The sequence below is a fragment of the Perna viridis genome, chromosome 4, assembly GCF_037379345.1.
Source record: "Perna viridis isolate PV_CMFRI_1.1 ecotype Kerala chromosome 4, ASM3737934v1, whole genome shotgun sequence".
NCBI lineage: Eukaryota > Metazoa > Mollusca > Bivalvia > Mytilida > Mytilidae > Perna > Perna viridis.
Window position 1 is genome coordinate 32,289,592 of NC_142448.1, and position 26,772 is coordinate 32,316,363.

Below are 26,772 nucleotides of genomic sequence, written 5' to 3' on the forward strand. Positions count from 1 at the left end.
TCATAATTTCCGGAATGGAATATTAGGATAGCAGACTTGCAGTGCATCACTAGTCAACGAAAGTGAAGGGTTTATAAATATCATGGGAAATCCCAGTATTTTCTCAAGATAGAGATATATTCAGAAATCATTGTAGAGAATTCAAAATTGTTTATGAGTGTATTATAAGTTCGAAAAAAATCTTGAACAAACCAAGTGTTTAATGTTTAAGTATGCCTAGGGCTAAAACAGATGATTCACCCTTTCAAAGTTCGAGCAAACTTATGGCATAACAAAGATGTCTGGTTGGATATTGCAAATGGTATAGAAAGAGTAATCAAGGGAACCAAGGTTATAGCGGTAATCAAAAGAATATAATCCAGGGACAAAGACCAGACATGGAAAACAGACACACACAACAAAGAACATAAAGTAACTAAAACCATACATACAAAGTAACAAAAGTAAATGAGCAACTCGGACTCCACTAAAACTGGGAGCATGGACCAGGTGCACCGGTAGGTTAAGCGTCCTCTGCTTTTCTAAAAACACCTGCCGAGTTGCTCATAAAAAGTCAAGTCCAGGGTAGACAAACGAGGAGAGGTAAACTATGACCCGTTGAATAAATCAGTTTTCATGATGCTGATATAGAGATATATTAAGAAATCATTGTAGAGAATTCAAAATTGTTTATGAGTGTATTATAAGTTCGAAAAAAAATCACATACAGTTTTCCTTATTTTCCATCACATTTCTGTTCATTCATATCCAAAAATTATTTGTAAACGTTGCAGAGATGATGTAGTTAATCAAAAGTAGTACATTCACTATAAAGAAATTTTGTGTTTTCAATTGTAGTGCATTTATTTGGTTCGTAACATAAATTGTTGATTATTGCCCCACCACATATATAACTGAGATATGACCCTACTTGAAGTTTAGGTTTTTCATATCCAAAAACTATTTGTAAACGTTGCAGAGATGATGTAGTTAATCAAAAGTCGTACATTTATTGTAAAGAGGTTTTGTGCTTTCAACTGTAGTGCATTTATTTGGTTCGTAACATGAGTTGTTGATTATTACCCCATCACATATGTAACTAAGATTTGAACCTACTTGAACTTTAGGTTATTCGGTTAGTCAACATTTTTTTTTATTACTGACACTTGAAAACATGAATCATTGTTGTAGTCATATTCGGAACGTTTCCCTTTTTTCCGAAAATAATTATATACGTTCCTAGCTAAAAAAAAACAAGGTTTTTTATTTTGTGTTTTTATTTCTTTGTTTGTTAGTTTTGATTGTATTGAAATTAGTATAAAACTACATGTATTAATTACTATATAATGATAACGAATCTTTCAGAAATTAATGTTGTAAAGAAGATTCATTAATGTTTCATGTAGTGAGTGTGATATCTTTTGTGAGTTATAAAGGTGTAAACTTGATAATTGAAGTAAAGAAATATAATTATGGCATTAGTTGTGTAACTTTTAAACCAAAAATTATTGAACTACATTAAATTGTAAAGATTTCCATTTTGTAACAAAATCAGCTATATTTTACATGTTTGTACGATGTCTAAAGTGTAAATGAACTATATATTTACAATATTAAATATAATTTTTAAACGGATTCCTTTTTTCTCAACATATTTTACCAAAGAAACATTCTACTGAACTACTGTGGTTTTTGAAATTATACCACTATTCCGTGTATTTCAAATTCAATTTTTTTTAAATGAAGAATGTAATATTACACCGGCGGGTTTTCTGAAAACACCCACATACTTGTTCATATGCTACAGCATTTCTCTTATCACAATGGCCAAACAATAACAATCAATGGGTATATGATGCCGACTGTGAAAGTTTTTAAATATTTTGATCCTGCTGCAACGCTAGTTTGACTTCATAGCTAATTTGGAAGACGTTACGCATGGCATAAAAAATCCGTGTAGCTTCTCTGAGATCTGGCAAAGCATGAAATCAATTCTGATAACAAAACTCAATATTCAGGCGCTGGCATAATGTTGTTACATTCAAATGTACAATTGACATATTATGTTTTTGTCTTTTATCTGGTTTAACAAAGCACACTTTCAGTCAAGGAATGAACGCTGTCAATAAGGGTAGCAACAAAATTACCGAACACTTATCCGATTCATAATCAGGTCAAGTCCACAATTAAAACTGCCAAAATAGACATTTAACCACCGGAGAAGCTGGAACCGCAATGGTCCTGATTTAGTACAGGCATTTCAAACGAAATGGTCGGTTAACAACAATTTGGTAACCTTACAAAACAATTTGAGGAAAAAATCAGTATTATATGTCAGTAGAATATTATCATTTTCATTTTAAACTACATATTCGTTAATCAGTAGTCTCAAAATCTGCTGTCATGACACGGTTTTCTATTCTAAAAAACAGATATTAATAACTTACTTTAATTGAAACTAACACAAAAATTACACCATAGCATATAACAGTAAAAAATAAAATAATGAACATTTCACTTGATTGAGTTAAACACATCGGTGATATCGGTGAAACGAATTTTGTTGCTTTTTTAACCAATTTTAACCTGTAAGATAAGTAAAATAAACAATGCCATAATATTTAGCATATTTTGTGTTTGACAGAAATTCATGTATAAAAAACAAGATGTTTTTATTAACTATTTTGTGTGTGTTATTTCATATCATAGTTAAAGTTGACTCGCCCAAGGTAAAAAACAAACGTCTTGATGGTCTTAAAAGAAGTGCAAATTTGGGTGTTTGAATCCCGGCTAAGTCAAATCAAACTGTTGATCACTGCTTCTCCACAAAGCACGAGGTAGGATATTAAGTGACGACTGGTTGGCTTGGCGTCCGAGATAGATGAGATGGTACATTCGAGCTGCTGCTTCTGTGAACTACCACAAAAAGGCCCGACTCAACGTTTCAGGGACCTATCGGTTATTTAATCGTCTTTGTCCTTAAATGCATGTAATATGTGCTTAAGGACGTTTAACCATAATCAGTTAATCAATATCAAGTCAAAAATACTTTTTCCTAAATGTACTTTTACATGACATCACAAAAACAGTCGTCCTTAAAACGGTATCCCAATATATGTGGTATGAACTACAATAGGCATACGTGTAATACAATGGTAAAATGGCTCCCACCATTCTGAGATGGAAGCTATATAATAATACACCTACCATAGATAATTATAACTCTCTTTAGCTGTCGTATATATGACTTTCTAGGGAAGGGATAACGGTTTCATATATCCGTGGTTGTGAAGAAATTAGAATCCTTAAAACAAAGTTTGTCTCTAATTAAATCATTTAAAGCAGTTTTAATGCATTGAATATAAATATAGGATAATAAACAATACCCCCAAAAAATAATGTGTTGATTGCCTATTTGTATTGACATCTCAAACATGTTTAAAAGAACTCGAATCAACACGACCAAGAACGAAATGAGGTGATACATATTATCTCTATCTTGATGCGTTCTTATTTAACAAAGATCTTTAATCCAAGCTGAAATAATTCAGTTTGTCCTTTCTAGTTTGCTTTTCCCGAACATAGTACTTGCCCAAATAGAAAGTTTCACAAGGTATTATGAATAAAACTGTAAAAATAAACCTTCTTCTCCTCAACTTCAAGTACAAAACCACCACAACAATGATGAAAAAACACACAGAAGCTACAAGTGGAATCCACCAAACTAAAATAAAACGTTTATAAACATTAATGGACGTCGAGACTTAATTTCAGTAGGTAGGTTTGAAATTCAGCAATAATATATTACCTTAACAATTATTTGTTTAGAAACAAATAGAGAAGTCAGTGAAGACAGAAATGATTATTTATCAAAGACGTTGAGAAATGGACTACATTATTCTTTACATGTTGACAGCAGCATGATTTTACCAGTTGCTGGATTACACAGATACGTTTTTGGCGTCATTTATATCAATGCCTGTCTCTAACAGTTTAAATGATCGACATTCGAGAATTGCGTTCCAAAACTTACTGACTTGTTAAGTTTATGAAAGCAAAACTTAATCTGGAATGTTTGACAACATTTTAGTAATTGGCAAAACCAAGACCATTGTAATTCGTGATTTGTTGTTGTCATCCATCTTCACTGTGAGAACCGCTTTGTTCACTGTGTCATAGTTTTCTTTTCCTCTTTTGTTTCTTTGTACAAAGTATGTTGGTTATTTCATATTTCTTTTTTTTTTTGTGTCTGTTTTCCCTGTCTAATATCGATCCCTGGACTGCACTCTTTTGATTTCTGCTAGAATTTTGGTTCGCTTTATCCCTTTTTTACCATTTCATAAAAAAACTGTTACGTCAAGTAAAATAAATCAAACTTAAAGCTTATTGTTGTATTTCTTTGTCAACGTAGATGCTGGCAATGAAGCTTAACTGCCTTTCATTATTACAACTTTGACACAACAATGCCTCCAATATCCCAATTTAATTAACTTTCGTATTATGAAAGACTTGTGCTAGAAATCAAAACACGCAAGAGCTACCAAATGTCTACATGTCTGCCTTTCACTTTAAATAAACAAATTCCTTAGTCGTATGTACACGGCGGGTGTTTCTAGAAAAGCAGAGGATACTTATCCTACTGGTGCACCTGGTCTATGCTCTCAGTTTTTAGTTGAGTCCGACTTGCTCATTTGCTTTTGTTACTTTCTATGTACTATTTTAGTTACTTAATGTTCTTCGTTGTGTATTTCTGTTTTCCATGTTTGGTCTTTGTCTCTGGATTACTTTCTTTGATTTCCGCTAGAGCCTTGGTTTCCTTGACTACTCGTAACAATCTACTCTCCGTCATTAAACTTGCCTTAATACATGTGAATGTGCAGTGATTGGTCATAAAAGACCTTTACTTCTTCATTCTTTGCCTGGTAGCGAATAAATACAATGTTCAATTATCTACACAGATATTGTTTTAAAGCTTCTCCACACTCAACTTTGAAGAATATGCATAAAACCAAACAAAATGCAGTAATTTCAATTGATTGTAGTTGCCAATAGAACAATCGAAAAATATAGGACATAATCATAGTGGAATTTTCATAAAAAATCTTTCTAAAAGTAAAATTAATGACCCTTAAATTGCCTAATAGACCCATCAATGAATTGATCTTTTCATTAGGGGATAAAATTATGCTTATAACTAGGATAAAGGATATACTTTTAAATCATTTTGGATATTGGTTTCCACAGACTCTGTAAACCAGTTTGTGTGAAAAGTAAAGATGAAGAAAAACGATCATTTCTTCCACTACCGTTTGTCAACAAAGGTATAGATGCAATTAATTTGGCTTACATCCTCCATTACAAAAACGTTACCAACAAAATTCCTCCATATTTCAAAGACAAATCCATACCAATTATTTCATATTCCTATACTTCACCCATTGCATCCAAAATTTTCAATTATAAAAAGCTATTGCAGAACCTCGAGATTGAGGACTTCAAGCCTAAACCACCTGACTGTTCTTGCAAAACCTCTCCAATCAAATATGGTCCATCTGGTCACGTCGTTACGGGAGATTTAACCATTATCGAAAACGAATCTCTGCGTAATATGTACTGGATTCCTAAACTCCACAAGAATCCATACAAACAACGTTTCATAGCTGGATCTGCAAAATGTACCACCAAACCTCTTTCAAAACTTTTAACTTCTATACTCACAACTGTCAAAGAGGGTCTACAGTCTTACCACAACACTTGCTACTCCCGTATTGGTATTAATTCAATGTGGATCCTGAAAAATTCGTAAGATCTTTTGGAGACAATCAGTTCAAGACTATTATCTGAATATAATAGCATTAAAACCTATGATTTTTCAACAGTATATACTTCTATTCCTCATACTCAGTTAAAATCCTGACTTAAAAACATTATACATCGTTGTTTTTTTTTCAACAAAGATGGTACACCTAGATACAAATATATAGTTCTTAGTAGAGATTCCTCATATTTTGTAAGAAATCATTCCAAATCATCTTCCAAATATACGGAAGAAGATGTTTACGAAATGCTGAAATTTTTAATCGACAACATATTTGTCCAGTGTGGTGGACGTGTTCTTCAACAAACGGTCGGCATTCCAATGGGAACAAATTGTGCTCCTTTACTTGCTGACATATTCCTTCACTCTTATGAGGCTGACTTTATAGCTGATCTGATCAGAAAGAAAAAAATATCGTTTGGCTAAATACTTCAATCTCAGTTTCCGCAATATAAATGACGTATTATATTTAAACAATCCTAATTTCGGGGATTTGATACATCGCATCTACCCAAAAGAACTTGAGATAAAGGATACTACAGACACTGTGAAGGCAGCCTCATATCTTGACCTACACTTAGAAATCGATGGTAAAGGAAAACTATTGAGCAAACTTTACGACAAACGATGACGTTTTATTCAGGATTGTCAATTTTCCTTTCATCTGTGGCAACATCCCTTCGGCACCTGCGCATGGAGTGTTCATATCATAACTCAGACGTTATGCCACACATACACAACAAAGAACACAAAGTAACTAAAATCATGCATACAAAGTAACAAGAGCAAATGAGCAACTCGGACTCCAATTAAAACTGGGAAATCTTGAATTGAGAGTTTCCAGAAGATGTTTTGAATTTTTAAGGACCCACATACCCCAAGGGAGTAACATACATCGTGGAGAGACTGGATACCCTCTTTGACAGCTATATATGCGTATTGAAATTAGAAGTTTTGAAAGAGGTTTGGTGCAGGATTTTCCAGATCCAGCTATTAAACGTTGCTGAAATGGATCTCTATGGAGTTTTGAAATCCAGTACATAGATGGTAGATCACTAATATCGTATTTAGTAGAGAGACGGAAGGAAGATAGCACTGTTTGCGTCTTTTTTCTATGTTTACCTTATGCTTCAAATACGAAATATACTCTTTGCTACTTTCAATATAGTATTGATTGTTATGCAATATTGTCGCATTTGTGTTATTTTTCACCAAGGAAACATAAACTTTCTATTTGTAGGAAAGGTGGAAAATCACATTGATCTATTTCCTCCAATACGCAATACTTGTTGGTGGTAATGTTGTTTTCTGATTACCTGAATTGATGATATATGCATCTTGCGGAATTTCTTGCTCTTCTTTGATAAAGTCTTGTTGGAGGCACAATGAAGAAAAGTTGTTGTTGCAGAAAGTTGTAAACGGTTCCAGCACCTGATTTCCATTTATTCTTGCAGCTACGCAAATTGAAATACCATTATCTACGGATAAAGCATATATGAAATGGATCATGTATAAAGTCATATCAGTTTTGTTATTATCCAATGAAAACATTTATTTAGGATTTTTTTTTATAAATATCTATATTCTTATTAAATGACAAAATTCTTGTGTTCTTGTTCATTAAAAATAAAAAGTTGAAAAGCTGTTTTCATGTATTACTTAATGACCTCTATGTGTTTATAAAGCTAACACTATATGTGTCATCTTTCTTATATATATATTACCAGATCCCCATACAATCGTTTGTCGACGAAATGGTGCGATCCAATATTTCATCGATTCATTTGTGTAATCCAAAAGAATGTCTCCTCTTCTCACAAGTAAGTGCGAATTCTCTTCTATACAATTTTGTTGTGCATGATACCATGAAGTCTTTGTGTTATTCGTAACTTTTATTAAAAAAAAACAAAAAACAAAAAAAAACATTTTAGAGTATTTTTCTGTTATGTTTAAAAGTCCCGTTTACATTTTATTTATCATTGTTTCCAAAATGATACGTAATCTCGTTTTATTTTATTATTGTATTATCATTTCAGATTATCTGTTTTTCTTTTCTGTTTTATTCACATAAGGTTATTTTATCCGTATATGCTATATAAAAGACTTTATAAATGTCATATATGAAGTTTGTGATGTCAAATGTCCATTTAAATAACAACAAACAAAGTTCCGATTATTCAAAATGAGTCCTTTGTATTTCCTGATTTGGGTCGTGAATTAAATAATGTAGTGTAGAGGATTATCACTTGCTTATTGAAGCCTTGGCTCTTTCCACTCTTTACTAGCGAATGTGACAAAAGATTTAAACAATAAAAGCATATTACTGACAGTAGAACCTAAATGACATTTGTACGTGTAAAGCCTCTGTATCAGTTTATATGTATTACGGACCTTATTTGACCGAGCAACTGTCTAAACCGAACCAATTTTAAAGTAACAAAGGGATTGGTTTAGACAGGCTTTACTGTATATTGACCAAATGGTTTTAGGTACATTTAGAATTTCTCATAGTGCTTCTGGATGTCAACGACAAGTATGCAAAAGTTTTTAATGAAGCCATTTATTCAGTCACTCACACTTCTTTTGTTTTTATTCTAATGACGATCACAAGTTTTCTATATAGTCCATGGGTCTACCATTTTCAGGTACCTTTATACCTCATATTACCGAATGAATTTGTCGCCACAGAATATTTTCGGATTTTTTAAGTTTAAGCTTATATTTGTACACTACTAGATCGAAAAAGCCAAGACTTTCGTGACTCAATTGTTCGAGAGTCGACGTATGTCTTGGACTTCATGCGAAAGGGAATTCAATATATTATTGGTATTATTACTTAGCCCAATGTTTCAGCTTTTCAAAAGTGCCAAACAAGTTGAGGTAGGATTTGTTTAAGAATAAAAGATGTATGCCCTACTCAGCCGAAAAGTTCCTTAAATTGACATATTTTTACATGCCAAAACCCCTAGAGTACTTATGGTAAAATATGGTTTATTTGTTATTTTTTGTTTAGTACTATAAAAATTAATATTTCTGGGGTTCTTTTGATAATGTGTGGCGATTTTGTACAGAATTTATCAAAGTTGGCGAAAATGGGATTTTTTATTTTCCAAAAAAAGGCGCATAAATTCGACTCTTCAAGTAATTGCTAAACCCAAACGTTCTACATTATGCACCATTGGATAGATAATTGGATTGTCTACATAACAAAACCAAGAAATACTCATTTTCGAGAAAGAATTTTCCAAAAAGTTCAGCATGCCTGCTCAACTAAGGCGCATAGTCTTCAGTTTCAATATGATAAAAATGAATTCTTTATGAAAAGGAAGGCTTAATGGTACCCCTACCAACTTAAATTTGTCCAAATATGAAAGAAAATGGTCGTTTATAGGATACATGAACTGTACGCAATTTCTGGCATTTTTATCAGGATCTTTATTCATCAATCATATTGTTTAGTAAAGATGCTTAATTTCTCTGCTTAAATATCCCGAAGACGACAAAATGTTTTAAAAAGGGAAATTTCAGAATTTCCGATCATCACTCATTTACCAGAATATTGTGTATTTTTAGTTTCAAACATCATACTATTGTTTGTTATTATTGCTTTGATAGCATATAATGTTTTAAATTATTAACTACGATGAATAATTGACGCATCATTCAATTGAGATTTTTAGGAATTTCAGAATTCAGAATTTTATATCTTTCTATCTTAAAACCAAATTTTAGAAGTTCTCAAATACATTTCCATTGATGTGTTAAAACATAGAGATATCATTACCAAAGCTTGTTTGAAGTATGGTATTTGAAAAAAAATGCCCATTTCTGGTGAAATGGAAGAAAAAAGGAAATTTCTGAATTTCCCCTTTTAATAAATGGTACAATCGGAAAGCTGTGACATTTAGTTGCCTAATGATAACTATATATGTGAATATTCGTTGTATTGTAAAAGAAGTTCGAAGAATAAAATAAATGGATTTTTGCCCAAGGAGGTATAAAAAGTGCCTACAAAATACAAAATGCTTCAGTATTTTGTTTGCAAAATGATTCTTGTAGTGGAGGAATAACTGTACATACAAATCATATTTTGGTTGATGAGTGGAAGTGGGTTGGGTTGCAGAGCGGTTTATCTCAACCAATGTACCAATATAAAAATCCTACTTAATATGCTTTGTCAGAATATGATACTGTGTAAAAACGTTGAAAATATAAATGCTTGTATGAAAGGCGCTTTAATACATAAAGCGCATTGAAAGAATCAAATTTTGTTTGTAATCTCATTGTAAATGTTACCTTTCTCTTGGCAAATATAATTCAATTTTGTTGTACAGTCTTCCATTGTGAATTTCCAAAGTTTCACAATTTTGAAGTATTCATAAGCTCCGCAAAGTAAACTTCTTTCTGGAATATCTGAATATCAAAAACCCTAGCGTGTCTATACAAGTACAACAATCTTAACTTGATTGTCTTCCAAGGTAAATAAATATGTACATTCAAAAATCGTTACTCGATTTGTAAATGAAACACCAAATCCGTATTCCGGTTTACATCATGATATTTGATCCCATCAAAACGACACCAATCACTTTTGAAAGTTGGAACTAAAACTTGTTTGAAATCAAACAGACATTATTAAACTAAGGCGCAGTAAGGCAACTTTGTAGTATTTTTATTTTAATTAAAGCCACAGACAACAAATTATTACTATAATCAGCATTGGAAACGCTAAACTGGTGTAACATTTCGAAAAAGGAAAAAAATATACTTCCCCCATACAAAAAATAAACAAATAAACATAACAAAAAAATGTAAGGAACATTTTTTAACGTTTACGGTTGTTACTAAAGTCCATGATTGTAGGTGAATCTATATCATATAATTATGTATACAGCAAATATTGGCTCAGTATGTATACATGATACATAATGTTATATTAAGTCTTTTAAAACGTTTTTTCCCATTTAATTTCAGCAAAATTCCTATTAATCGAAAAACAACAATATAATAATTGACCAAACGTTAATGTTTTACCTTTTTCATACAATATACATTCCCCAAGTATGCACAGACCATTTTTATCATCATCACAAGCCACTGCAGTCGATAAATCAGGATCTTCTTTTGGGTCGTCGTTCTCACAAAAACAAGAATTAGGCTATTGAAACATAAAGAAAGATATGACTAAAGACATAAAATAATAGCACAGTGGCCTCATTTTCTAGTGGTGTTGCGAATTATTACTTGTATAGATGTAAATAGTAATCAATGGAACCAAGGTTATAGCGGTAATCAAAATAATGTAATCCAGGGACAAAGACCAGATATGGAAAATAGACATACTCAACAAAGAACATAAAGTTACTAAAATCATACATACAAAGTAAGAAAAGTAAATGAGCAACTCGGACTCCACTAAAAACTGGGAGCATGGACCAGGTGCACCGGTAGGGTAAGCGTCCTCTGCTTTTGTAGAAACACCCGCCGTGTTGCTCATAAAATGTCAAGTCCTGGGTAGACAAACGAGGGAAGGAAAACTATGACCCGTTGAATAAATTAGTTTTCATGGAGCTGATGCACCATAAAGATCTACGAGTTCATGATGACGACCATAAAACTTCTGTAGTGATGACTTCAATCTTGTAGCAACATAACCCTGTTCCAGAAGCCTATTTGTTAGAGTTCTAGCGCAATACAAAAAGTCTGCGTAGTATCGGCAAGCTCTGGCATGACGTATGATATGCAGTGCATTTCCATTTGAAGAGTTTTGATATTTGACCAAATAATTACACACATTAATTTCAGTCATTTTTTTAACATTGGTGACTCAGCATTGTAAAATTTGTTGAATTTTAAACTTTGAAAACTTTAACCTGGCTCATTTCAAATGTATTTTGAAAATATTAAAATTGTACACCTATCGAATAAGGATTTTTTTTATCAATATATAAAATGCGTGATCAGCATACGCCTTAAAAAAGTGTACCTTTTGGTGCAGCAACAATCCTTCTATTGTGCTATTCGATAGCAAATTATGCAAGTAAAACATCATATAAGTATTGGTTAAAATAAACTTACATTGTGATATAAGAACTTTACTACAGTCATCTAGTGTTATAATGTACATTGTACTTACATTGTAATAGATGAACTTTGTGTCGCATTCTTTAGTACAGTCATCTAGTGTTATTTTATCAGGTTGATTCTGGTCACACCTTTTTTTAGAGCCTTCATATTCAACAAAAGTCAATCAGAATTATTCAGATCATAAAACATACAGTAGTATATCATATATAGTAGGCATTCCTTTTGTAAAGCCCTACGTGGCATCTGATGTTTACAATATCGGAAAAAATACCAAAGCGTCAATTATAGAAAACAATCATATACAAAAAAATACAAGTTCAACACCTGAACGTGATACAGGAAACAGATACGAGACAAATATTTTGCGATCGAGAAAAAAATACCAATACCTTTAAAAACTTAAAAAGATAGCTACAATAATACTAAAACACTAGAAATAAAACCTCCGCCCCCTTCAAAAAAAAACCCCAATAATGACACTGCATGAGTATTCAGAAGAATAAGCGTGTCCTGTTCCGCAATACATCACTGTAGTTATTAAATGTCAATTTCAGTGGGTTATCAATCTGGTAAAACTTGAAATATAATTAAATATATCTAGTCTCATCCGTGAGATAGAAGCGTCATGTCGGTGAATCAAATTGTGGTAACTTCTTTAGTGATTATGAAGATTTATAACAAAATTACCGAACTGATAAAATCTAGGCAATAGTTTAAAGAAATAGTTAAAAAAGGAAAGTCCGTATAACAAAGCAATATCAATGTAACGTCAGTTTGCCATGTGGTAGTGTGATGTACCATGTAGAAAATGCAAAGGTATGTATGTGTATAATATTATAAAAAATTAGGTTACTATAAAGACACTCCAGTTCGTTTTTGGAATGTTTTAGAATGAACGTCTGATTCACGATAGAGTAGGCCTTACTACTAACATACCGTAAGTTAAGTACAAAGGGCTTTCATCAATGTTTAGTTATGCATTTGGCACACCCAGTAATATGCCTCTGTTTATAAGAACTTTTGTGAAGTTTTGGCAACAAATATGGAGTCATAAAATCATCACTTAAAGTAATACCGAGGTACGTTATTAACATACATAGTGCTAAGTAAATATGATGGTTTGCCCAATAAATTTTTAGCTAAATCCTACATATATCGTAAGGCTAATGATCCATTTTGAATGAATTTACACACAAAACACTGAAATATGTGGGATATTCAATATGAAGTTGTTGTTTTCTGTAATTCGTCATCCGTTGTGAAGGCTAGATGGTTCCAATTCAAATGGTCGTCATCATCATAATTCAGTCGTTCTCCTTGCCTTTGCTTACTTATACGACATTCTTCCTTATTAAAATTCTAGAGATCAACGTTGACTGAAGTGAACATAACATCAAGAAGTTAACTTGTAGCACAAAAGGATTAAACATAGTATGGGTTGCCTTTCGGGCAAGAGACACGTTTCAACATAATACAGACATCATAATTCAAAAACAGACAATACATAAAAACATACATAAATTCAAAACTAACCCTAAAGGGCGTGCCGATTTCTTCTCGTGTTACTTATTAGTGACAGGAAGTGACAAGAAACATAGTATCAAATTGATATTTTTAAACAAATGGCGAAACCAAAACAAAACTAATCGCAATAGTTACATTAAATAAAAGAATGTGAACAAAGGAGAAGATATAGCGACAAGTTTAAGAGACAATAAGATAGCAATCAAATAAATAATCTTCTGCCACATTGTGAGTAGTTTATGTTTAATGATTAGGAGGAATCCTATTTTGATTATGATCTTAAATATTTGATGTTAATGCTGCTGATGAGAGGTTACTACTTTAAATACGTGTACAGCATATCGAAATTTACAATATATAAAACTGGTATTTTTTGTATTTAAGAACCACTGGGTCGATATCGCTGCTGGTGGACCTGAGGACCTAGAAGGTATTCATCAACCCATTAGTCAGACTTGTCGGACCCCGAATTATATCATATGATATTTTGCAGTATTCCAAATTTTGAAAATATGTAAAACCTTGAGGCTTCATTCCTTGCATTGCTTGTGGGAGAACCTCTCGGTGATGGATTTGGCTTCGTCTTTCGACAGTTTTGGTTTTGAGTATTTCTTGTATATTCTTGTATATAATATTTAATTGTATTGCTGCTGATTAGAGGTCACCTATTGAAACACGTGCACAGCATATCGAATTTATTATATATAAAACTGGTATTGTTTGTATTCGAGTAATCGGGAGTTCGAGAAATTAAAATTCTTATATGTATTTCCCTATTTGTTTCGTTCTCATTTCAAGTTCGACCTTGAAAATCAGTTCAAAAAGATCTAAGTCCCTGGTAACAACAAAAATAAAGAAACTGATGATACACAAATGAACATACGAAAGACCACTAGCCGCTAACTGACACACCAGCTCCAAACCAGTTTTAACTAAAAAGTTCTTTCGTATGTAATATCAAACCTCATTTTCCCATGCGGGGTTAAGAACCACGGTACATCATAAATCATACAATAAGGATACAACCCGTGTCATGAGGAAAACTGCTTTTGTCCGTTAATTTCTATGTAACGAGCAAATGGGCGAATCATAGGATCTTTTCTTAAGGGTTACTTGAGATTTATATGAAAATACCAAAACGATTATTCTAAATTATTTTTTGGATTTGGCCCAATTTTTATTTGAAATGGGAAATATTATTAATAATAATTATGATACACACAAAATCTGAAGCACTTCTAATATGAATTAACACAAAACTCCTGCTGGTACCAGAATCCTCGTACGAGTACGCATGCCCACCTACGCTGCCGTGTATCAAATTCAGGTATATTTTGCTTTAGGCATTATTGTGACGTGTATGAATAATCTAGTTTTGTAACTATTCACTATACACTGATAATGCAAGATATACATATATGATATAATATTGTATAATTGTGATTTCTTGTGATATGTTTCGTTATTTTTATCCTCTATCCTACATAGCAACACCTAGATGTCCTGTACTACCATACATCGTGTACTAAGTTACAGCCCTAGTTTAATCCTACGAGGAGGAATGATCCGCCCAGCCAAAGCTATATTTTTATATAGCCTAGCTGGCCGAGTCGTCTAGGGCGTTGGACTTTGTGCAGGCGGTGTTGCTATAGATATCACACATTTTTATTCCCGCGGAGAGAACGAAAAAAAAATTACTTCGCAATTTTTACAGCTCTTTCATCGTTGGGAAATTTTTCAAACCCTAACATATATAGATGTGTGTGCGTGTGTATGTGTGTGTGTATTATTTTCTGTCATTCAAATGGTAATTGTGGTCTTGTAAAAATTATATCATACGGCATCTTAAGACATTTGCTTCTTTACTAAAGCGATTACATTTAAGACTTTCTATCATATCAATATACTCACAAAATCGAGAAAAAGACACTACCCGCATTGGTGGGTGTGTACTGAACAACTTTCAGATCAATTTCCAGGAAAACATACGACAAACGCAATGCTTTTTCATTTACAATTGTCAATTATTTATTTATATTTGACAAAATTTTCACTTTATGAATATCCTAGTTCATAAGTTATGCCAGAGCCTGACAAAGCAACCGGTACTTTTTTTTTAATCAAACTTAACTTCTTAAAAGTAATTTTTACAACTAAGTTATGTTGCCACAACAATCTGCTTTACTTCAAGCATTCTACGGTCAACATCATGAACTTGTTAATCTTTATGGTAAGGTCACCTCGACCATTAAATCGACTTTTTTACAATGTTTCTGGAGAAGCAGAGAACTATTTTCATAAACGATGCATCCGGTCTATATCCTAGTTTTTTGTCTAGACCAGGTTGCTCATTTATTCTAGTTAATTTGTGTTACTTTTGTCTGTTTCATAATTTTGCTTTACTCATATTTCGGATATTAATTTCTTCTTTTTAACAATATCTTATGTCTTCCCTCATACAACATTTGTACACAAAACCTACCTAAAGGGTTTAACTTCCGCTGAAATGTTACCCTAGCACCGATCCAAAAAGTTTTTTCTGTAGTGAAATTAAATGTGATGTTACTTCTCACTTTCCCACTTAGGCCAGTTCCAAGCAGTTTACAGTCTGGAGGAATGTCACTATATGTTGTAGTGGTGTTTGTCAGAAACACGTCATAATCTGTATTTTCTACAATAACAAAAAAAAATATCAGTAATATTCTTTCATTTCCTTAATCAGTTCATTGTTATATACTTTACATTTGTATGTTTATTGGTTTTATAATCATACCATTATGACCGTAAGTACAAAATATAAAAGGAATAGGTATGGTGTATATGTCAATAGGACAAAACCAGTATGAAATGTCAGCCCAAGGCCAACCATTGGTCTTCAGTGAAGAACGTGGAAACCCTAATATCACAGGGCAAACTGAAGCTGGCTCAAAAACATCATAATACTCAGGTACGGCGAAAGTGGTGCCCTATATAATCAAGTAACATAAAAAACAAACTAAAGGGGAATACGAAACAAGACATACAGAGGCCAGCAATTCCTGACTTGGGACAGACGCAAAAATGCGGCGGGTTTAAAGTACTTAAGCGTGATCACAACTCCCCCTTTAAAATGTGGCAACCGTGGAAAAATATTACACAATTAACCAAACCTTAAACTTAGGTCAAATAGGTCTGAGTTTGATTTATAAAAGTGTACAATCTAACTACTAGCAGTTAACTGTCATGTCAGATCCAGACTTTTGTAGCGTGTTTGACTTCTTACAATTAGGCCTCTAGAGCATGATCATATTGCTACAATTTTATATCATCACTATAGAAGTTTTATGGTCTTCATCATGAACTCGTAGATCGTTACGGTGTATCCATCTGCACCATGAGAACTGATTTGTTCACCGTACTACAGTTTTCATGGCTATTTCGTCTACCCTGGAATTGACATTGTATGAGCACCTTCGCAGGTGTTTTAGAAAAGCAGAGAACGCTTACCCTATCGTTGCACCTGGTCAATGCTCCCAAGTTTTTCATTTACCTTTTTCATTTGTACATATTAATTTGGTTATTTTATGTTCTTTATTATGGTTTCAAACTTTATTTTAGCTTAAAGATTTGAGGAATAACCTGATGAAGTGTCATCTATTATTACTAGTTCGCGGAATATATCTGCAATTAAGCGTAAGATTTATACAAGAATGCTTTATACTATCAGAAGTTGTGCTATTATCAGAAAAGCTACCGTCATAAAGCTGACGTGGAAATGCATTGGCTACTAGCCACCTCGCGAAGTCCATTTTATGATTTGATCATTCTTAAACGTCCAATACAGTTGTATAAGTTGTATTAACTTAGTTCCACAGACAGTTACGTTGTGTATTTTTAGAAACGCCGCCGAGTTGCTCATAAAAAGTCAAGTCCGGGGTAGACAAACGAAGAAAGGAAAACTATAACCCGTTGAATAAATCAGTTTTCATGATGCAGATGGATACACCATAACGATCCACGAATTCACCACCGTAAAATTCAGTAGTGATGATCTCAATCTTGTAGCAACATAACCCTGTTCCAGAAGCCTATTTGTTAAAGTCCTAGCGCGATACAAAAAGTCTGCGTAGTTTGGGCAAGCTCTTGTATAACGTATGAGTTGTGATATGAACACTCCGTACGCAGGTGTTGAAGAGATGACAGGAAAGTTGACAATTCTGAATGAAAAGTGATTACGTTTGTCGTAAAGTGTGGTCAATAGTTTTCCTTTACCACAGATTCCTAAGTGTAGGACAAGATACGAGGCTGACTTCACAGTGTCTGTAGTATCCTGTATCTCAAGTTCTTTTGGGTAGATGCGATGTATCAAATGCCGGAAATTAGGAATGTTTTAAGATAATACTACTTCTATATAGCGGAAACTGAGATTAAAGGATCTAGCCAAACGATATTCTTTCTTTCTGATTAGATCAGCTATAAAGTCAGCTTTACAAGAGTGAAGGGATAGGTCAGTATGTAAAGGAGCACAATTTATTCCCATTGAATGCCGACCGTTTGTTGAAAAACACGTCCACCACACTGGACACATGTGTTGTCAATTAAATATTTCAGCATTTTGTAAACACCTTTCTACCTATGTTATAGCTTTACTACATGCTTATATGATACAAGCTTGATAAAATAATTGTTTCATTTTTTTGTAACTTTTTGTAACTTTATTAAGTATCATCATATATTTAGATTAAAATATTTTTTGCAAGTCCGTTTTAAGTGATGGTTCTTTACCCTATATCGCAGACCCTATACCACACCGCGTACACCTTATATTACACCCTACACTTATTTTATACACCCTTTATCTCACAACTACTTTGAACACTGAACGTATAGCAAAGTATGAACATGACATTTTAAAATCTGTATCAGATTCCGTATCAACTTTTCGTTCAATCCCAATGTCGATGGCCTTTTGAGTTATAAAGGAGTATTGTGTTTATATGGAATTTTATACACAGTTTTTTTTTATGTAATATGCAGTATTTATTACTTTCTTTTTTACATTTTCTTCTTATCAAAACAAAGCCAGTGTAAAATTCGTGGTAGTATAGCCACCCTGGTTACATCTAAGAAAAGTTGTCATATTTATCAAATGGTCTTTTGAAATATCTGGCTCTCAATTCATTTCTTAAATGATTACAGTGCTTTTTTGTCAGTGATTTTAAACGGGTTAAATAGACTAACTGGACATGTTGAGATATGATCAATGTACTAAATTTTAGTTGACAATATTTATACTCATTTACTCTATATACACAGATTGCTTGTATTCCAATGGGGCTAATTGTGCTCCTCTCGTAGCCGATTTGTTCCTCCACTGTTATAAATCACATGGCTATTCTATTGGAGATCCTTCAGAGCGAATTTGATAATACTTCTGTTATAAATCTTGCTGACATCTTAACCATGAATAATCGTAACTATGTTCAAGATAATTCAAGATATCTACCGCCCCGTGCGGTCCGGGTGTCAAACGAATAGGCCCGCAGCGGCGCCAAGCTTGTTGTAAAATCCGATTAGTGCTCAGAACCCTAGGGCAATTTACCCACAGTGCAACTGGGTTGTGTGCCCCAGGTGGTGGAATGGGGTACCCCTGGCATGTGACATGCTGGGGTCGTCAGGTCATAATACGGAAAACCTGACCGCAAACCAAAGTGGTGCAATGTGTTGAGAAAGATGCAACGTTCCTCGCACGTTAAAGAAACCTGTTGAATTCTACCGGAGTAGAAACCATTGGGCTCCGCCACAGAAGTCTATATTGCCCGACCCTACCCACCTCTCCCTATTCCCAGCAGCAATCAAATTTTGTCGTCACTATTATCCTTGTGTCCCATCCCATTTTTCATTTCATCATCATTTCATTTTCCTTTCATCATCATTTCATTTTCCTTTCATCATCATTTCATTTTCATTTCATCATCCATTTCATATTCATCGCCTGAATAAAGCTGAAATATTGCTGCTTGGGCGTTAAACCCCAACAATCAATCAATTAATCAATCAAGATATCTACCAAATATGACTCAAGTTGATCAAGTCAAACATAAACATTACTCGTACACCTTTTCTTGATTTAGATATTACAATAGTAAAATGGCAGCCTTTAAACAAAACTTTATAAAAAGAGAGACGATTTTGATTTCCCTATTGTTAATTTTCCATTCCTAGATGCTAATATTCCCGAAGAACCCTCCTAGTGTATTTACATTGCACGACTAGTTTATTTTGCTTATATTTGTAAAAATATATCAAATTAGTTTCATCACAGAAAAGCTTCTACACCAAAGGTACCGATTGCAAAACTTCTAAAAACATTTACTAATTTTTTTCGCCGTTTTTAAGGTTTGATACATAAATATAATAACACTTGCATGTTTTTAATTTCAAATGGTGTTGGCCACCCAGTATATTGTGGAAATATAGCCAATAAAGCACATTCTTTCAAACAAAGTCCGATGGATTTATTTACCGCCCTGAATAGAATTATTCAGAAAGATCATTGTCTATTCTTGGAACTTTGTTTCAAAAATAGTTATTCGGTCCCTTATTGCAACCTTATAAAAACAAGTCATTTTTAAGGACTACACTACATCTAAACTTACATATCTAGTACTTGACGTTACTACTCCAAATCCAGTGTACTAGTATTGTAGTAACCGATTATTTCTTATGCAGGTAATTTGGATGGTATTGTCATTTATCCGACGCAGTCGGTATTGAGTTCGCTTTGACATCACGTGACATCCATGATGTTTAACCATTATGATAGCAACTGTTAAGTTCTAGGCTCAATTAGGGGTATTGGTATCCGGAATATTTTCAATCACGTTTATTGTTTGAATAATGAATAATCTTTCACATATTGAATAATTGGAAATAGCTTAACTGAAATACGAAATATAGCACAGTGGTCAAACAGTTCACCAAATAATCTCTTATCGGATTTGGAATAAAAAAAGCGAGAAAATGCGTCGGATATATTTTTTAAAAGCTAATATTTGCTTAATATGTCCTCAGCTATCTTTTTTTTAACTGTGAACATTCTTTAATTGGATATCCATTTGTTCTTTGTGTTGTATGTTGAGATATTCCATAAAGGAAAATTGGACATGTTACTGAGTGAATTGTATGATGTTTTATTTTGTTTCAGCTCATTTTTATCTTACATTAAAGGGATTGGTTAAGGCCTTAAAAAGTAATTTAACACCTCCGCAAAATGCGACCATCCACAATAAGGGGGTGTTGGTCATTAATAAGTCTTCGTGTCGTTATTTGACTTTTTAGCATATTTCACCATATCTGTTACCTTTAGATTTGACGTCTAACCGGATTGACTGCACACCGCACATTACATTTTGCAGACGCATTAAATAACTACGTTGACTGTAAGTCATAGAACTCACTACGATTCTCTATTACATTTTTTTATCGCATCGCTATCCTGATTTTTGTCCGATATATAAAACCTCAACATACGACTAGATTTAGGCAGAAAGAAATTATCCACTCTTTTTACACTGATAATACAGTTTTACGTAATTCTATTAAAATATCATACACATGTCTATGGGTGGTTTTTGCTTGTATGAGAACGGAAGTTTACATTAAAAGATTAAATGATCGATAAGCATTGGATTTATGTGATATGACACAGTTTCCAATAAAAACACAGGGGCTCCTTATAATTGACTATATATAGGTCATATATACATTATCAGGACCCCGATATCTATATATAGCCATTGCTAGTTGTTTAATCTGGCTCCGAGTAATTTAAAACATGCGGGTCATCACGGTCACGAAAGAGTAAGCACTCATAACAAGGGAACCAAGATTTTAGCGGAAGTCACCCGATTTAAGAACATATGGCATTAGTGCAGTTTCGGATGTTTAAAGTAAGCCAAAATCAGTGACAGAGAATATTTGACGGTTAGCGACTTTGAAGACTTTGATTATAATACTTCTGTTCTCATATTCTTTTTTTTTCGTTTCTGTCATTACGTTAAAGATGTTCTATTAACAATCCGTGATTATATCATTGTTTCTATATAAAATGATTTAAATATGAGCAGTCTCAAGGGCCGGATGTTTGATACATTATACTTACTCGATGTGACATAGGTATCATTTATGTTAACACAGGTCACTAAATTTATTAAAATAATTAATTGCTTACTTACTTACCAGAGGATTTGTATTAAAGAGCTCCGTATTTTGTTCTTGTCAAAAAAGGGTACACTCTTAAGAAAAATCAAAATTAGCCAATACTCTATTAAGAAAGTAAAAGCTATAAATGTCAGAAAGTTAATGAATTTGCATAATTGAAAACTATTAAGTTTGGCCGTCAGCCAACAGATACTGATATATGCATATTGGAAGCACAATAATGTCATAATTTTTGTCAAGGAAGTATATTTAGGTAGACACTTCTACATATAACTAAAATTACCTTGTAAGTGGTGGTATTTCCGTTTTCACACTTTCTTTTTTCGTATCGTTTTATAAGACTTAATTTGACCCAAAAATGCTTTATAATTGAAAATTAAACATGTTGAGGCAAGTTTTGATTTGGTCACTGATATCATAATTCAGTTTGTATTGCATTCTAAAACATGGACGAGAATGTAGTATCACGAATACTTCCTAGACATAAAGTATTAACACATGAATATAGTTTTGGAAGACGACTATAATGAAGTACATTTGTACACTTTGGCAACATATTACTAGTTTTAAGTAAAGTGTTATAACTTTTCGCTCGGCATATAGTAAATAAGATATTGCTTAAGCATTGCGAAACGCAAATAATTATATTCAGTGTGTATCTTTATGAAACAGTTCAATTAGTTTAATTTTTATATTAGTGGAATAATACAATGAGGAATGGCCTACCTATTTCCACAGATTCGGTACCTATCACATAAGTCCACATCATTACAAAAAGTATTGAAATAAAAACCATATTTTCAATATTTAAAAAAAACTTCTAGTCAATGCGTGTTCAAACATGTATAAACCGGAAAACAATGGTTATGAAACATTTCCTTGTACATAAATTATACACGAATAAACGTTAATGACTGGTCAATTGAAATTGTCAATAGGAGGAAAGATCACATGATACATGGCAATATCGAGGCCAAAAAAAAACTGTAAAGTTAGAGAGTAATCAAGGCAACCAAGGCCATAGCGGTAATCAAAAGAATGCAATCCAGGGGCCTAGACCAGACATGGAAAACAGACATTCACAACAAAGAACACAGAGTAACTAAAATCACACACACACAGCATCAAAATCAAATGAGCAAATTAGAAACATCCGCATTGTCCTGACTTAGTACATGTATTTCTGAAAAAAAAATAATGGGTTTAACCAGGTTTTCTAGCAGGCCGCTTTACCTCCGCTTACATTCTGACTAATTTCTTCCGAAATTGCCAAAGGGCAAAGTTTGTAAAATCAGTAATCGAAAGAAGATAAATAAAATTCATGAATTTATTCTACGTTTTTTTGTCAGACTATTTCTAAGTAAGATTTAGATGCAGGAAATACCTGAAAGATATGCGGGACTATGATGAAAATGTATGAGGGACCATCAGGATTTTCAAACGGTGGACAATCAGGATTTCAAATGATGGACAATCAGGAATTGTTTTGATTGTAAGTTGGCTCTGAAAACATGTTTTTTAATTGTTGATAGTTATGACCAATTAATACAACATTATCAATATTTCATATTGTCCTCATATAATGCCTGTGGAACTAATGAAAGTACCACTGTCCGACGAACCAGTTAATGAAAAAAATGTTCTTTGTTAACAAGTCCTGTGTTGTCCTGCGCCTTACCTCACATAATTGTTTTAATTGCTCGCAAGCTATCATATTTTTGCTATGGGTGTTCGACAGAAAAAAATAACTTTGGTGTGGTCAAAATGTCCAAAAAGTAATTGAATATGAATAGGTTATTAACTGTAGTTTTCAAATTTCCAACATTTTTAATTGACAAGACAAAATCTTCTACTAATTTGTTAAATAAACAATAAAAATTTATTTAGCAATTTTTTACCCTGAATTACATGTGGGAAAATCAGAACATTTTGTGTGGGACAATAAGAACCATGAAAATGAACTGTGACAATCAGGATTAAATCATTATAATGAGTAACTATTGACAGACTACAGTTTAACATCCCGTGATAGAAATTACATGTATTTAACTGAAGATGAATGACCAGTTGAACTTGCCTAACATGCTGAGCTGGATCTTTATTGTGCTAGCTCACAGAAGCAACAGCCCGCAAATATGGATTGCCACCCCACTATGATACATCATTCTTAGTTTGAGCTAACCAAATTTGTCTCTCTACCACAAAACAGCATGTGGTTGGTGCCATGGAGAAGAAGTGACTACAAATTTTGAAGTCTTTGGTGTGACTTGATTAGAAATTGTACCCTTGATCTAATGCACTAAAAGAGAGCATGGTAAATGATATTTCAGTTGGGTTAAGAAAGTAAGAATAAATACTAATTTTAAAGTTTGTACTTTATTTCTCAAGCTTTTCCTCATTTGAGATTTCATGCTTCATTGACCATATTTTTTTCAATCAATATAAAATGATGTGATATTTAGAGATTTTGTTTACTTATGTGGCTGTAAAAAGGGCTCGAACTTGTAAAGAGATGATTTTTTTGTGTATGTACAAGACATTTGCAATTTGCCACAATGTGTCAATTAGAACACAAATTATCTTTTACTATTACATGCCTATTTTGCGTCAATGGCAAATGCAGCTTGCATGACGGTACTGTCGGAAAAAAAATTATGTTAGCACATCAAACCGTACTAGACGGATATAGTGAAACATGCATATAATCACATGATAACGAAACGTGAAATGTGACTTCACGACGAGCAGCCAAGAGGCGATCTGCAAAATATACATTTTGAAGAGGATTGTTCTCTGCAAATCAGAAATACATGGCGGACAAGTTACAAGAAATTGATAGTTGTGATGACCTCAATCAGGAACTCCATTTGACACTCATCAACCGTCATTGTGTCATAATGTCGAATGCACAACATAAGATTAAAATTAGTTGAAGAGACAATTTGTTACACGGACAGGGTTTCCGAAGCATGGGCACTTCATATCGAAAAGTTATTTTCCAATTTTGACTCGGACCGCTATTACAAAAGAATCAGGAAAAGCTGATGCTGTAGCCAATAGAGTATGAACATTTGAAACATTAATCAAAAACCTGCGTACCTTTTCCCATACGGTATAGAAGGAATAACAGAAAAATGTTGGCGACTTAAGTCGGCATATTGAAATATAACATACTCAAGATCAACTTAAATGGTTCGTGGAATAAGACAAGGTAGTGTTTTCTAGGTAAAACTGTATCTAGTCTTCATCGACGGGTCCTGGGGTAAGTCGAAGCGTAAATAGGTTAATATTCCGACTTGAGCGAACGATATCCGCTCAAAAGAATAATTAATCTTGAACTGACAATTTTAGAGCTATTAATCAATTATGTGAGTACACAAAAGGATACCTGCAAACCCATGAGGACCATGATAATGTCTCTTTTGCGCTCTGGCGCACACCTAGTTGCTGCATATCATATTACTTATGCTAAACTCATAAACACTGTATTGAATCGTAATTGTTTTTATGGGTGAGCTTTGGAACTTGAACAAGACTGAACTATTGCTATTGGAAAGAGCTCAGATATATATTGCAAAAGCTATTCAGGTGCTCAACAAGCGAACACGAGCTGACTTGTGTAATGATCTTCTTGGTTGGAGAACAATAGAAAGTTATACAGTAGACACTAGAGAACTGTTGTTTGTCGGTAATGTTTATCTAGAAACACATCTACTTCCAAGAAAACATTTTGCTACCAGATTCATTACATATTGCGCTAAAGAAGATGATCCATCAAAACTTGTGCGAAAGTCTTATCTCAACACATATTGAACAAACTTTACAGTACATAGGTTGGGAGTAACGAATAAATGTGTCGCCTAGGAATATTCTCGGATTCTTTTTCAATATAAACCGATATTTGTGCCCCACAAGTAAAGATTTTTGTGACTCAATTGTTCGAACGTCTAAGTCTTCCTGATAAAGCACGTAAAAAGAAACTAAATACAAATATGTATCATCATACAGCCCAATGTATCAGCTTTACAATGGTACCAAGAAATTTGCGGTAACACTCCTTTCAATATCAAATCCCCTTGAGTATGTCTCATTTGGTATTCTATGTTTAGTGTTATCATAATTAATAGTTCTGGGTTTCTTATGATTATAAAATTTTTCGTTGACAGAATTAATAAAAAATATAAAAAAAAACAAATAGGATTTTCGATTTCCCCCCTAAAAAGTTGCATAAAATGGACTCTACAAGTTAGCTCTCATCTAAAAAGTCTCAAATTTGGTTTCATTCGATAAATAATTCCATTGACTAGTTTTAAGTTTAAATAAATATTAATCACAAAGAACCAATTTTCAAGAAGAAATTTACAAAAAATGTTAAAAATGTTACCCCTACCTCTAGAAAACTGGTCTCAGTATCAAACAGTATTCTCGTTCACTACATACTTACACTGTAAAACTGATATTGTAGGCATTCATAATTAAGATAATGATGTACACACCATATCTGATCAAATCAGGCCCTCATATTTGCAACTTATTGCACACATTAAATTGATGTTGATATGATAACATTAAATACGTGTTTTTTACATAGTTGTTTAGGGCGAAGATGGTCATTTCTCTGTTAATATAATTTGGTTGTGAACTTCATTCAATTTTAAATCCACTTCCATGTGCAACTTTTGTTTACACTATTTCAACTTTCGAGATTCCTTTTGTTTTCTGAAAATAAAAGTAAAGTACACTTGTTTCTGAATTATTAGTAATACATGTACCACTTTCGGTATTGGTACAATATGTAAAAGATCCATTGACGTCAGTGGTGATTTGATATACAAATTTGATAATTGGTGAAATTAATGTTTTTGAGTTTTTATAATAAAATCAGTGTCAATTTACCCTGGGCAAGAGCTGTTCCAAAAATAGCCACTTTCTCCGAAGAACAGTTTAGCGTTATATAGCGTCTGTAACCCAGTACTGACCAGTACTTCAGAGTTTACCACCAGTATGTAGTACCCCGTCAGTCGACCCTATTGTAACATATTATAAATCATTTCGGTTCAATTATATCTTCTTACATTTTAGCGTTAATAATACGAACATTCAACCCAATTTTTAGAAAATATTTTGAAATAACCTCATTTATTAAATCGCTATCCATCCTC

At 33.1% G+C, this 26,772-nt stretch overlaps 1 protein-coding gene across 6 annotated transcripts in view; it reads right to left on the bottom strand.

Annotated features, from left to right (window-relative positions):
• Positions 1–26,772, bottom strand: part of LOC148619782 (uncharacterized) — a 94,004-nt gene that overhangs the window by 37,274 nt on the left and 29,958 nt on the right. Inside the window, exons 1-7 of one of the 6 annotated variants that reach the window (XM_088580039.1) lie at positions 22,337–22,485; positions 15,891–16,079; positions 11,934–12,025; positions 10,832–10,955; positions 10,094–10,210; positions 7,522–7,686; positions 7,114–7,275 (exon numbers count right to left, since the gene is read on the bottom strand). In XM_088580039.1, the coding sequence (XP_088436165.1) occupies positions 7,114–7,275; positions 7,522–7,686; positions 10,094–10,210; positions 10,832–10,955; positions 11,934–12,025; positions 15,891–16,079; positions 22,337–22,406 (919 nt within the window). In that variant the 5' untranslated portion in view covers positions 22,407–22,485. Of the gene's footprint in view, positions 1–7,113; positions 7,276–7,521; positions 7,687–10,093; positions 10,211–10,831; positions 10,956–11,933; positions 12,026–15,890; positions 16,080–22,336; positions 22,486–26,772 lie in introns of those variants that run through there. The other 5 variants (XM_088580041.1, XM_088580046.1, XM_088580042.1 and 2 more) reach the window with 5 other exon arrangements.